Here is a 13242-nt window from a genome sequence, read left to right on the forward strand (position 1 = left end):
GTTCCGCTGCTGTCTTTTAGTTGCCCAGTGACTCTGATTTATTCCAGCACCTTTCTCCATGTTTGCCAGCAGCTCTGCCACATTTACCTGGAGCCTGAATCCCTTCTTGTGCTGTATCTACCCTGTGCTGAGCTGGGACTGACTGTGGCACACAGTGGTTGCACATGGACCTGGGTATTTCTCCTTATTCTCAGCTTTCATCCCACGTTCTGTGGTTACTCAATTCAGCCAACTTTACATTGTTGCTCATTAAACAGAAACTCCATGAAGGAGCCAGGGTTGCCTCCTGCTCCATGGCACCCATCTTCAAAGGCAATGAATTCTCAAAGCATAGTTTTACAATTATTTAACGCTTCATTAAACCTCTGTTTTGTAAAAAAACACAGTGAGTCTTTGTTGTGGTCACAGAGGGATCAGTGGCATGAGCTGGAGGTGCCAAGAGCCCCTCAGGTCCTCCCTCTGTGGGATGGGCAGCACTATCCCCACTCCCAAGGCAGCTCCATGGCACAAAGCCTTAGAGCACCTTTGCAGAACCTTTCTGGTGGGTTTTTTGAAAGCAGGTACTTTCAGCAGTCAATTGAGTACAAAGGACCTTAATTTTCATAACTATCCTTAATGAAAGACAGTCATTGCTATTAAGAGGTAAAAAAAACCAAAAACAAACAATTCCAGATTCTTGAAAAAACACTTAGACCAAAACTACAAAAAGACAGAATGTTCCTAAGTATCCTAAGTATCTTTACCCTTCCCACCTTCAAATCCTTCAGGTACTGAGCAAAGAGAATATTTTTAATGGGTTGGTGGCAGGAAGCACAACCTCCCATCAGTGGTCCAGGGCACATTTGCACAAATGGAGTCAATTCCAACAGATGAATGTCCAGGTTTTACCTTTGCAGGTGAAGCATTTGATGTGGAAGTGTCTGGCCTGAACTCGGAGCACTTCACCTTTACAGGGCTCCCCACATTTGTGGCAGTGGATGACTGGCTTCTCAGAGGGGTGGTGGGGCTCCTGAGGATGGGCCACTGTAAAGCAAACAAACAAAAAATATTTCAACCCAAACAAAAAGAGTATTTTCTCCTATACAAAACTCTGTGTTCTCAGACACTTTACACCATGTATCTGGTCACATTTTATGACATTTTATGCTCATCTAAAAAATTACCACCGTTTTATTTAAATATAGTCTTTTCATAAACCAGTAGTTTAAGACATTCACATCAGCTACTGCTCCTTTGCATTGAGGCTGCTACAGAAAGATGAGGAAAAACTCCCCCCACAGTGTCAGTGCCACAAAGTGTTTCAGAATGCCTGCCATTTTCTTTCCAAGAACATGAATGTGTACAAACCATTGGATGAGCACACAAGGAAAGTACAAACTAATTTAATCCAAGAAACTATACAACCCAAGCAAAAAGGATGTAAGGAAAGCAATTCCAAATCAAGTTCTGGGAAACCAGATGAACCAGATAGTCTGTATGCAAATGGCTACACTAAAAATAAACTACAAACATCTCCTCTTTGCTACAGCAGATACCTAATGCAGGGAAAGCACTCCTGAAGAGAAAAGAAGCCAATATTATTTGTCTCTACTCCCATCAATTCTAGCAGAAATTACTCTCTGCATGCAAATTAGAGATACTATGAATAGGCAGAAACTACCCACGTATTTGCAATATTGTCAGGGAGACACAATTCCAGGCAATAGTAATCACCTAACCACCCAGAGCAGAGCTTGCACAGGAACAGGAAAAGTTTGTGGATTTCATTGTTGTAATAAAAGTTTAATTGCTCCACATTTGGCTTCTGTAAAACATGTTTAACTTTCTCTTCAGATGTGGCAGCTTGGGGCCCTAACAGAAGTGCACGGGTGTAAGCTGGAACAAGATTTCATCTCAACTGAACTGTTTGAAGTGGAAAGTATTACCCAGAATGTTCCCAAACAAACCTATGTTCGTTCAATTCTCCCTCCCACATCCCATTCTAGCAGTAGGAAGCCTTTCTCCTTGTAATATTGTTCTCAAACTAGTGGTGCTCCTCATCAGAACATTTCAGAGAAAACACACCTCTGCCCACGCCTCTGTCTTTATACCACTCCTGCCCTACTTTCCCTGGCCTGCAAAGGACTGAGTGCTGATACATCACTCTCACTGTCACTGGAAAATATCTTCAGAATTTTCTCGAGATCTTTTCCTTTCCTGATCAGTTCCTGGCACCACCCCAGCCAGGACTATGCTGTTTTTCAGGTTACTGCTTATGCAGCAATCTAACAGACATCTTGCTCAGATTTACTGCACCAGATTCCTCCCCTTCTTCAGTGGATTTCTTGGGGAAAAGCTCCATCACTCCATGAAGTCTTTTTATATCATTCTCCCTTATAAATGCCTTACTGAAGAAATGCTGCTATCATTTTGCATTACATAAATACAAGATTAAAAATAAAAGTTGAATATGTGATTAGAGGAGTAAAAGCATCAAGAATAGAGAATAAAAAATATTCTAAGCAATTTCTGTTATAAGTCCAGTCAGCCTAATATGGTAACTGTTATGCTCTTCTTCCTAACACCACTCATATCTCCAACCCCAAATTTCAAAGAAAATGGTTGAATTCTTCTACTCAAGCTCAATGTTTTTAATACCTCTTTTTCTGGTAGCCTCACTTAAATTATTTCCCCTGAGCAGTTATTCAGCCCATCCTGGAGAACAGAATTCAGCTGGTAATGCCAACCAGTATTTCAATTAGCAGCTCCAGTGAAGTAAAAGCTCACTGAATGCCTTACCTTGAGTGAACCTCATCTAATAGTCTGCAATGCAATACTGTTCCTGGAGTGGAAGTTATTACTCTTACAAACTAAACTATTCACTAGCAACCAAGGAAATATATAGGAAAGAAGGAAATAAAGAAAGAAGGAAAGAAAGAATGATTAAAAGACAAACACAGGGAAGACTCTTAACTAATTAAATTATTATGAGCAAAATTCCCTCTCAGATTCAGACAACCTGAGATAGACCTGATGAAAGCTGAAGTTAACAGTGTGGACTTTTAAAGTTGCTCACAAGAAATTGATAAAGAATTTGGGAAAATGCTCCCTAAGATTTATATGGTGCAATGTGAAATCTGTACCTGCAACATTCTCCTTATTCCACCTCACATGTGTAGGACACTCTGACATTCTGCACACCAGGTTCCAGATCTTCTGGTATTGATCTGAAACACAAGCCTCTGCTCTTTACAGGAGAGTAAATAACAATTTTCAAGGCTAGTCCAATGATGCAGCTTCTTTCCAGTTCTGCCTTTAAAGCCATTTAAATGAATACAAATACTGTTAGTTGCTATTTCCAGACTGATCTCTTAAGTGAAGCTAATTATGGTGCTTGTCTTACTGGCCTCCATTTAGCATTGTAGGTCAAAATTGAATAATTGACTTTCACCCTCCTGTAAGGAATTGCTTGTAAGCTTTTTCCTTTGGATGCACGCAACACACACAAGGCTGTTCAGTGGCAGAGGTGACCTTTCATAGCTACCAGTGAGGACACAACAGGGAATTAAAGAAAAAACAAAGAGAAATACCTTTACAAGCAGTTTATTGGTATGTTTCTGACTGAAGTCCAGTCAGCTCACTGGACATGTCAGTTTTAAGCTGCTCTGGGTCTGAAAAGGTCAGAGTCAGGACCTGGGTTCCTCTCCTTGCAGGGATTTCACACCTTGAGTCCATATTTCAGGCTCTGCCTGCACCAACCCTCCCCACCACAACTGCAGGGATCTTCCCAGGCATCACAGACTGCACATGATGTAATAAGGCAACTCTAGATCGTGTCTAAGACAATTACAACAGACTCCAGACAGTATAATCAGTGACAGGACACGGATTTAGAATCTGGATAACCCAGATTCCAACTCCTGCCCCACAACAGGTATCTGGGCTCTATGATGATATCCCCCAACCCTAAAGGAATAAAGCCATACAGTTACCTTCAGCTAAGTCACTGAGCCTGGGACCTAAAATTAAAATTAAGTTATCTGAATATTTTAGTTTCTCTGTGTCTTCAGTGCCAGGGACCGTAAACCAGGTGCAACAGCACTGTTAACCTGAACCTAGTGTGAGAATAAATCCCATGACAAGGTTTGCAGGGATGGAGAGAGTCACACAAGCACCCAGGACAGACAGTCACCTTCTTGCCTCAGCACCAGGCTCACAATTGTCTTCAGAGCATGAAGTGCCCACTCACAGCACGGGTGTGGAGCACAAACTCAGGTTAAGTATTGGCCAGCTCCAGTTCAAGGATGTGAACTGAAACCTGTCTCCACACAAAGCTGTCACAGCCCAGTTCAGCCCAACCAGCATGACAAGGTGCATGGGTGCTTTTGTGCTGGGCACTGCCTGAAGACTTTTTTTTGTTTTATTAATGAATAAAATCTCTGGTCAGAGATACACAAAGAAGAACTTTTCAAGACAAGCTAGGTTGAGACTTCTACTCAAGACCAGCTTAAATGAATAATCAATGAATAATTAATGCTTTCTTAAACTCATTTAGGCTTCAAATAAGACAAATCAATGTCCCATTAAATATCCAATTTACCCAGAGTAACACATACGCTGACTGGGACAACTGGGGAGTCTGGATTACATAATTTAAGTCAGGACAAAATAAAAAGAAGAGAGAAAAATCAATAGCACCTTCAGCTGTGAGGAAAACAGTCTTTGTCACTGGAGTGTTGCTTTGTGCTAACATCACCATTATTTTTGTCATTCCTTATGTTTCCTTGTGAATCAAGCAATGCTGATTTCATTACATTTTGCAACTGCACTATATGGATGTAAATTCAAAGCAACTCCAACAGCTTGAGAGTACTTGTTACTGCATTTTATCTAAACATCTCAAAATAATCCCAGATCTGCAAAGAAATAATTAAAAACAAAAAGAGACAGAAAAGACCACAACTTAATGTTCATATGAGAAACCAAAGGCATTTTCTGAGCAAAATTAAAGACTTAATTTGCTGTGCAAAGTTGAAAACTGTTCTGTTGGGGTGTTTTCTTTACAGCAGATCATTGTCTGAGGGTTTAAAAACAATTATTTTTTGTTGCATCAGCTAGAAATTAGACCTCAGTATTCGCAACAAACCTTCCTGAAATGGAAATTCCAGCAACGAGCTGAAGAGTAAGCAGTTGAATAAAGAAATAAAGAAAACAATGACAATAAATACTGCAGCCTTCTTTATTTATTATTCCCTCCCTGAACACAGAACTGTTAGGAAACCAAAGGCTCCAGCTAAGGGATTGCTAGCTGCAGATTCTTGCTGGCAAGACTCCATCTATCTGCTGCAAGCCAGGAAGTACCTTGGCTTTTAACTGGAAGTCAGAAAAGCTTCTGGGAACCACCTTGCTGTGGGAATGCTGCAAGGTGGAGTCACACCAAATTATTTTTAGTTCAGCTCTACTCTAAACTGCAATAAAAAAAAAAAAGCTTCCCCTAAATTTAAAGATGATGATATGGGCTACTGGTCTTTTAAAAGTGAATTTTAATCATTTTTCCATTTGCATGGATACCTCCACAAATAAACCTGAAGCCATGCTGAGTCAACCCTAGCCATGTTGTAGAATGTGTAACTTCAAGCTTTAGCCAGGATACAGAATCTCTGTGACTGTTAGCTCCACAACCTGTGGCTGTGTTGCACAGCACTGAGAACAGGCTGTGCTCACTGCAGCATGGGCAAGGGGATTCTCAGAATGTCACAGATTTTTCATTTATATCTCAGGAGTGGCCTGACACAGGCAGCATGTTCTCTGAAATGCTGATTTTCAGCTACTGTGTTTTCTTGGCTGGAGACTGAACTATTAAGGACAAAAAAAAAAAAATAAAGCAGAGATGTAATTGTGTGAAACTACTCCAAGTTCTTTGCCTGTTATAAAATTTCCTCACTCCTTTCTGCTTTCAGTAATCAAAGTAAAGGACTGTGCTTGAGATTGCCACAGCAGCAAATGCAACCAAAGCTTTCTGCACACAACTCTCACTCTGCCCTTCATGTCTGTGTTACCTGACATGGCTTTGGAGACTGCTGTCACAGCCCATGTCACAGCTGAGATGGCCACAATACACAGAGTGTCACCATACAATGTCAGAAAGCATCAACCCATACAGAGTAACACCACAACACTTCAGCAGGCTGCAAGCACTGGCCCTTCTTGTTCTTCAGCCCAACCTTTTATCCCTTCATGTTGATGCACTGCCCCTGTGTGCCCTCTGCTCCTTTGGTGTTGCTCAGTGTCCCTGGGCACTCCATGGCTCATTGCTGTCAGTGCTGCTCACAGCTGTGCCCACTGGGGATGGGGATCAGCCACAGCCCCACTCCCCATCACCACACACTGTGTGCCTACAGGCTCTGATTGCTTAACTAATTTAAAGGATTTGCAGTTCAACACTTGAAGGTTTAAAAACAAAATTCCCTCAGTGTTTGATGCTGCCAAGCAGCTGCCTGTTAGTGCAGCTGGGCAGCCCCTGGCTTGGGTCAGGCCAGAGGGAGGCAGGTGGGCACTGTGCACAGGATGACAAGCTGGGAAAAAATGTTTTCTGAGCTGAAAGATGCTGGGGACACCAGAGAATCAAGTTCAAGAATGGAATCTGCCTTATCACTTCTTCTCCATGCTCTATTGTAAAGAGAGAAGTCATTTTCTCCCATCTTTTGTGTTTCTTTCAGAGATAAGAGCCTGTAACCTCTGGTTTGTAAAGCCTGTCTGTCTGTAGCCCATAGAGTCTCCAAGGAATTCCTCTTTTGTAAAAGCCCAGCACAGTGGAGACTGAGGAGGTACTGAAATATCTATTTAAAAGAAGGGGTGAAAAATGCAGTGTCATTTTGCTTATCTGTAGACTCAGTTCTTGAATCTCAAATCTGTAAGAATCCTATCAGGTAAGGTGACCAAGCAGTGCCTGAGAGGGAAATCAAACCTCCCAGCTGCCAGGGACTGATAAAGATATTACTGCAGTCATAAGCCACATAAGCCACAGGTATCTGACAGGGATCTTCAGGAATTCCAGGAAATCCTGGAAGGAGGCACTCCCATGAAGAGATACTAGTGAGCTGCTTGCCTACACATGTATGAGAAAGCCTAAGGGAAAATCCTAGACTGCAGCTAGCTCCTACTACTGCCATTCAAATCAGATCTGAAGAAGCATTTTAAAGCTCTTTCTTCCTGAAAATTTATCTGTATCACTCCTACAGTGTGCCAATTTGTCTTAAAACTATTTGTGCTGTCTATAGATATCCAGAGTACCTATTTTTAAAACAAGGTAGAAAAAAATAATCTTTAACTTGGTAGCTTTTTGCCACAGTTTTGAAATGTTTTCTCACATTTTCCATAAAAGTATTATCATTTTCCCCTTACAATTCATCTGCTGCTGACAACAGCAGATGCAGAAGGGACCCTGGCAGTGCAGCAGCTCCTTTGGCAGAAGTCAGTGCCCTGATGGTGATGAGGTGTGGCTCTACACCCACAGGAGAGCAAAGTGGGCTGACCAGTGCACCCAGGATGAAATACGTTCATATTTTTAGGTATACATAACCTATGGATAGAGCTAATGCAGCTAAAAGAATGAAATGCAAAGATTTAGAGATACAAGTGCCAGGCAATAAGCCAAAATATTAACAACTGTAACTTGAAATCAATGAGAGACAGCTCCTATGTTATTTACAAATGAAAATAAAAAGCTTTGTGCCACACACCCAAATGTGTAGAAAGGTGAGGAAATAATGACCTTTAGAAATACAGCATGGAAAAAAAATCGCAATTATTTCAAAGTTTCAGAACACAAGTGCAAGCATATTTATCTTCTCTCTATTTTTCCTGCTCTTTCCTATCCTTCTCCCATGCCTCTTCCTCTAGCTCAAGCTTTGATACTGCAATTAATTCCCCACAGAACAGCATACAAGATCAGGGCCTAAGGCCTCAGCCCTACAAAGATTTATGCATATGAATGGTTCAGTATTAAGTGAAATATTTAACACCAGCAACTGCTTGATCCTATCTGAAAAAAGATCACCTTCTCCAACACAGACAAAATAAAACAGTGTAAATGTGATGGTTTTGCTACTAAAAGAAATGTGTTTGGTGGATCCAGTTTTCCAAGCCTTTGATAGTAATTGAGAGATAAAATTCGGATGTGTTTATGCAGGGGTTATATCCTTATCTGGACACTGGGGATTTCACCACAGGTTCTGACAGTTTATAGCTTTAGTGCATAATTTCCAGAGTTTCTCAGTGAAAAAGCATGAATGTGGCATGAACAGGAACCTTGGGATATCCAACTCTTGCTTTGGAGCCACCAGGAGCCTGAGGGCTTCCTCAGTTTGCCAGCTAGAAACTGTGAACACTTCAGTGCTAACCCAGCTCTGCAGCCCAGGGACACTGCAGCAGCTCCACTGATGCTCTTCTCACCACAAAAGCACCAGAGCCTCTTCAGAAGAGTTTGTCATTCTCTAAAACAGCAGCAAGGAGGAGCTTCTGCCATGTCTGTCCACACATGTTTGCCTTTGATCACTTGGCAGGTGAATAAAAGCACCTTCTAGAGCATCATCTATACTTAGCAGGAACAAAAGCACCTGACAAAATTATTACGTTTATATTTGCTTAAGGAAAATTATAATCCTTTCAAAGATGAGTCAAGAACAGCTTCTTAACTGAATATGGTCAGGTGTTGTTTTAAGCTCAAACAGAAAAAGCAATAGGGAGTTTTAGAAGTATTTTCAGTAATGAAAGGCACTAACCTTGCAATGAAGTATGCAGCAAACTAAGACATGCTAAGAAACAGATGATGATCAAACAAATGTTGACTGAGCCAAGCCAGTCTTTGAATCAAAACCTGCATTCCTGCATTACTCCACATGATTGTTAACAGATGGATTGCTGATTAGTGGTTAGCAAGCCAAAGGGGAGAGGCACAAAGTGAATTAATTCTGCCATATTTCTACATTAGTACAGAGTAATTTTTCACAAGACAGATCGTCATAAAAATTGGGTGATAAAGAGACAGTGAATCCAGACTCTCTTATCTGATGTTCTGGGAATGCCCTTCTGGATCTTCATCACATCCACAAAGGTTCTCTGCACTTGGTTCCACAACCAACTTACTGAGGGTCAAGATAATCAACTCACCCTGTGAAACTCCTTGCTGAAGGGCTGGAAGATCAGGCTTAAACATTTGCTTCTCACACTCAGCATCTCTAAGTCTCTGTCATGTAGTAACTATTTATAAGCTTTGTAAGTGGCCAAAAAAAAATTGCATTATGCCTTCAACACACCTGACATACACAAGAGGATCATTCACTATTTCAAAAGAGTGATATTTTTCTAACATAGGACAGAGGTAACTAGAAATTCAAGAGCTCCTCAGCATACTCTGAGCAGCCATCTCATACACATCACTTGATGTCTCTATCTTTAAAAAATATCACAGAATAGTCTGAGGTGGAAAGGACCCACAGGGATCATCAAGACCAGCAACAAAACCTTACACACAACAATGAATACACAGAAGTGTCAAATTATTCAGTGCAAATCCTGAAGGGTCCTCAAGGCTACATGAAAGCAAGTTGCTGAAGTTAGCAGAAGAAACAATTGCTTTTTCCAGACAGCATGGAAATTCTGGCTTACTGATGAGTGGTGGTTTCCCATAATAGCACTTAAATGTCTATCAGGCATCTCAGCTACCCAAACAGCATCCCACGTGGGGATTCTGGCAACAAACTCATCACAGTTCCCCTCTGCATCCTTTACAGAGGCTGCATGAGTATTCCATGCAGTAAAATGAATTATATTTCCTTCTGAAGTAAGTCAATATAAAAATGCTAATTTTAATAATCAATTCTCCCACTGTTCACCCTGAGATTATCTGAGGAGGAACACTGACCCACATAAGCCAGTTGTCTCCCAGATGCCTTCAAAACAGAATCTGTGGTAAAATCTCCTCTCAGTTACCACCAGGAATCTCCCCAAGGGTTTTTTCACAAGACCCTTGCAGGGACCTGTCCTCAGCCAACCCCTTTAAACCACAGAAGCTCTGTGCCCTGTGCTAAGAAATTCTCCTTCAATCAAGGACCTTGTAAATGCCCATGATTCAGTACCAGCCTCACTTGTGGCATTTCTGAGCTACACAGCCTCAAACTAAAACCAGACACCCCAGAAATGAGCAACACAAATCTTCCCAGGGCTCCTGATGCCCAGGATACTGTGCCATGTACAGAGCTGATAAACCAGACATTTCAGAAGCCCTGCCCTGTGCTTATTTGCACCCAGACCTCAAAAACATTGCAGCATAGAAGTCAGTTTCTGAGGTATATTATTTCAACAATAAATAATTGTGCTCCCAAGGATCAAGTGTTAACACTAGATGGTAAATGGACTGTCACAGGGAAAGCACTGACTAATACCCTGAACATAGCCTGCTACTCTGGCTAGCACCTCCACTGCTGGACAGCAAGCAGACACCCTCAAATCCATCAAATCCTGTTTTGAGATGCCTTTGGAGAAAAGAAAAGAAAATACAAATGCAACCGCTTCTTTGAACAAACAAGTAATTCATTGACTCTTGTTCAATCCAGCAGTAATAAAAAATAACAGTCAATGCTCTGCAAGGCTTCATTTCTGTTTGGATCACTTCTTTAATTTGGTATAATTTTAAGATACTGCTTCTGAACCAGATCCTGAACTGAAACAGAGTTTCACAATACTGCCCTTTAGATTATAGTGATGTGTGATGCTGAAGTGGTACTAACAGCAGTGGGAATTAATTAAAAAACACTTTTGAGAGTGTTTACAGAGCCTGTTTTTCTCTTGTATGGCATAAGAGCACCAACATTTCACTTCTGAACAGCTGGTATTAATTATAGATCATGTACACAATTGATTGACACAAGGCTTCTATCATTTCTGGGTTTATATCCCTTTATGAGGAGTGCATAAAAAATCCAGAATTATTCCTCTAGTTGTCTCTTACAACACAAAATGACCGCCATTAATAAAATACATGATTTTTTTTTCAAAAATGTCACACAGCCTCTAAAAATTGGATCCAACTTTGGGACAATAGTGAAGCACTTAGCTTTAATTCCCAGTGATTGAATTAGACTCAACAAGACACTCTGCTGAACAGAACAGGCATAAGACAATGCCTAAGTGTTCTCCTTAGACAGATCCCTAGTGAGGCTGAAAGTTATCCAGGCTCAACGAAGGCAAGGATTAATTATTCTTTTGGGGATACTGACTGTCCTCTAGGTGGAAAACCAACTTTGCTATAAATAATCCTTTTTAAATTAGTTATGGATTGCCCCCAGAACAAAAAAAAATTCCTTTCCTGTTCCCTGGCTTCTCCCACCCAAAGGGCACAAGACATTTTGATTAGTGGAACTTGGTCTTTTCCCCTGGTATCCATTAATCATTCTACTAAAATAATTGACTCTCCTACAGAAACAGACCAAATTATGATCCTAACTTGTAAATTCTTTCCTACCAAGATTCTTACCTTCCCTTTGGAAAAATATTTCTCTGCCCTAGCTTAACGTATTTTTAAACAATTTTACTATGCCAAGACTCTATCTATAGAAGTGTTGCCTTTTGAATTCTCATCCAAGGAAAGCAACCATATAATTTTTTATTCCACTCAGTTGTATTCACCATAACCAGCAGGGCTTTGGGAATGTTGGTGCTGTAGGAGGCCAAGGATGGGATTGTGCTGGTCACTGTTGGCCCAGCCAGTTCAGTAAATGGCAAAACTGACCCATTGCACATTGAAACAGAACCAGGGGAGCACAGAGAACCTCTGCAAGAACACAGACACAGCAAACATTGAAAAGACAAACAGCAGGAGACACCAGAAAGGGAGAGCAGAGGATTTCACTGAGCACTGGCACAGATTGCCCAGAGGGGTTGTGGAGTGTCCCTCACTGGAGATGTTCCAGAACCATCCAGACACAATCCTGTGCCCTGTGCTCAAGGATGATCCTGCTTGAGCAGGGAGGATGGACCAGAGGAGCCACTGTGGTCCCTCCCAACCTGACCCACTCTGGGATTCTGTGAGATACAGGAGACAAAGCCAGGACAGAGAAGACACCAAAGCACGGGGAAGAGAGAAACAAAAATGATGCTGGGGCAGGAGAAATGCTGAGAAATACCTAAGAGCCTCTAAAAACTCCAAAAGGACTTCAGGCAGCAGAGGAATTCACATGGAAATAACTGAGCAAGGGAAAGGGAGCACTCAGTGAAAGGAGCAGCAATGGCCTGGTACCAGGGTCCTGCCCCACCCCAGCCTCACCAGAGGTACTGAGGATAAGGAGTGACATGGACTGGAAACCAGAGTGTCCAGAGAGAACATGAGGTGTGCTTCTCAGAGCATGTGTTTGCTTGCTTTTATCTTCAAAACCACAATCAGCAATTAGAACTGTGATAATTGTGAGCAAATGAAATTGTCTGAACATCTCCTTCTCCAAACTGGGATTTTTGGCTCACCCCAGTCACTGTTTCAGTTGGAGGAAGAGCTGCCTCTACCACCACCTGAACCTATGAACTCTGTGGTCTCAAATTTAATGACTAAACCCCCAAGCCCTCCCCTCCAGTGAGATCAATAGCAAAAGCTCTCTCATTGCTCAGTACAAAATATCTGCCATCGTATATTCAGAGCTGGCTCCTACACACAGCTGGGATGCAAGGAATGTATGGAATTCCACTACTGGGAAACATGGGAAGTGGTCAGGCATGGCAGGACTGCACACTGTGCTTGCCCAGCTCTTTGGATAGGAGTATTTGTACCTCATCTGAAGTAAGTGCTATTAAAAAAAAAAAAAAATTAAAATCTCCAGTAAACATGCAGTGCCTGAGCTGGCATCTCCTCGGTTATTTTTGTTCCTCTCAGTATCAATGCTGCACACCAGAACTGCAATTTGAAACCTAATATTAAAAATAAATTTAGAAAGAGAAAGTACAGAAAAGCAATGCCATAAATGTGCCAATAGAAACATAATTCCTTTACAATTGCATTGCCTTTTAGAAGTAATAAGATGCTTACAAGATAATCACTCAGCACTGGATACTCTTTATGTTTTTTTGTACAAGTAGGAGTAGTGAAATCCCAACACTAAGATTGCCTTGTCACAGCTGTGAAGCGAGGTAAAAGAAACTCTCTGCTCCAAAGATCTCAAATTCAAATAATCAAGGTAGACAAGAGGAATGTTCTTATCCTCATTTTACAGATTA

General features: G+C 41.4%; 1 protein-coding gene across 1 annotated transcript in view; it reads right to left on the reverse strand.

Annotated features, from left to right (window-relative positions):
* The window catches only part of ABLIM1 (actin binding LIM protein 1), a 142719-nt gene that overhangs the window by 98252 nt on the left and 31225 nt on the right, over positions 1-13242 (reverse strand). The window contains exon 2 of the mRNA XM_066555000.1: positions 889-1023. Within this exon, the coding sequence (XP_066411097.1) occupies positions 889-1023 (135 nt within the window). The remainder of the gene's footprint in view (positions 1-888; positions 1024-13242) is intronic.

The sequence above is a fragment of the Molothrus aeneus genome, chromosome 8 (genome assembly GCF_037042795.1).
Source record: "Molothrus aeneus isolate 106 chromosome 8, BPBGC_Maene_1.0, whole genome shotgun sequence".
Classification (NCBI taxonomy): Eukaryota; Metazoa; Chordata; class Aves; order Passeriformes; family Icteridae; genus Molothrus; species Molothrus aeneus.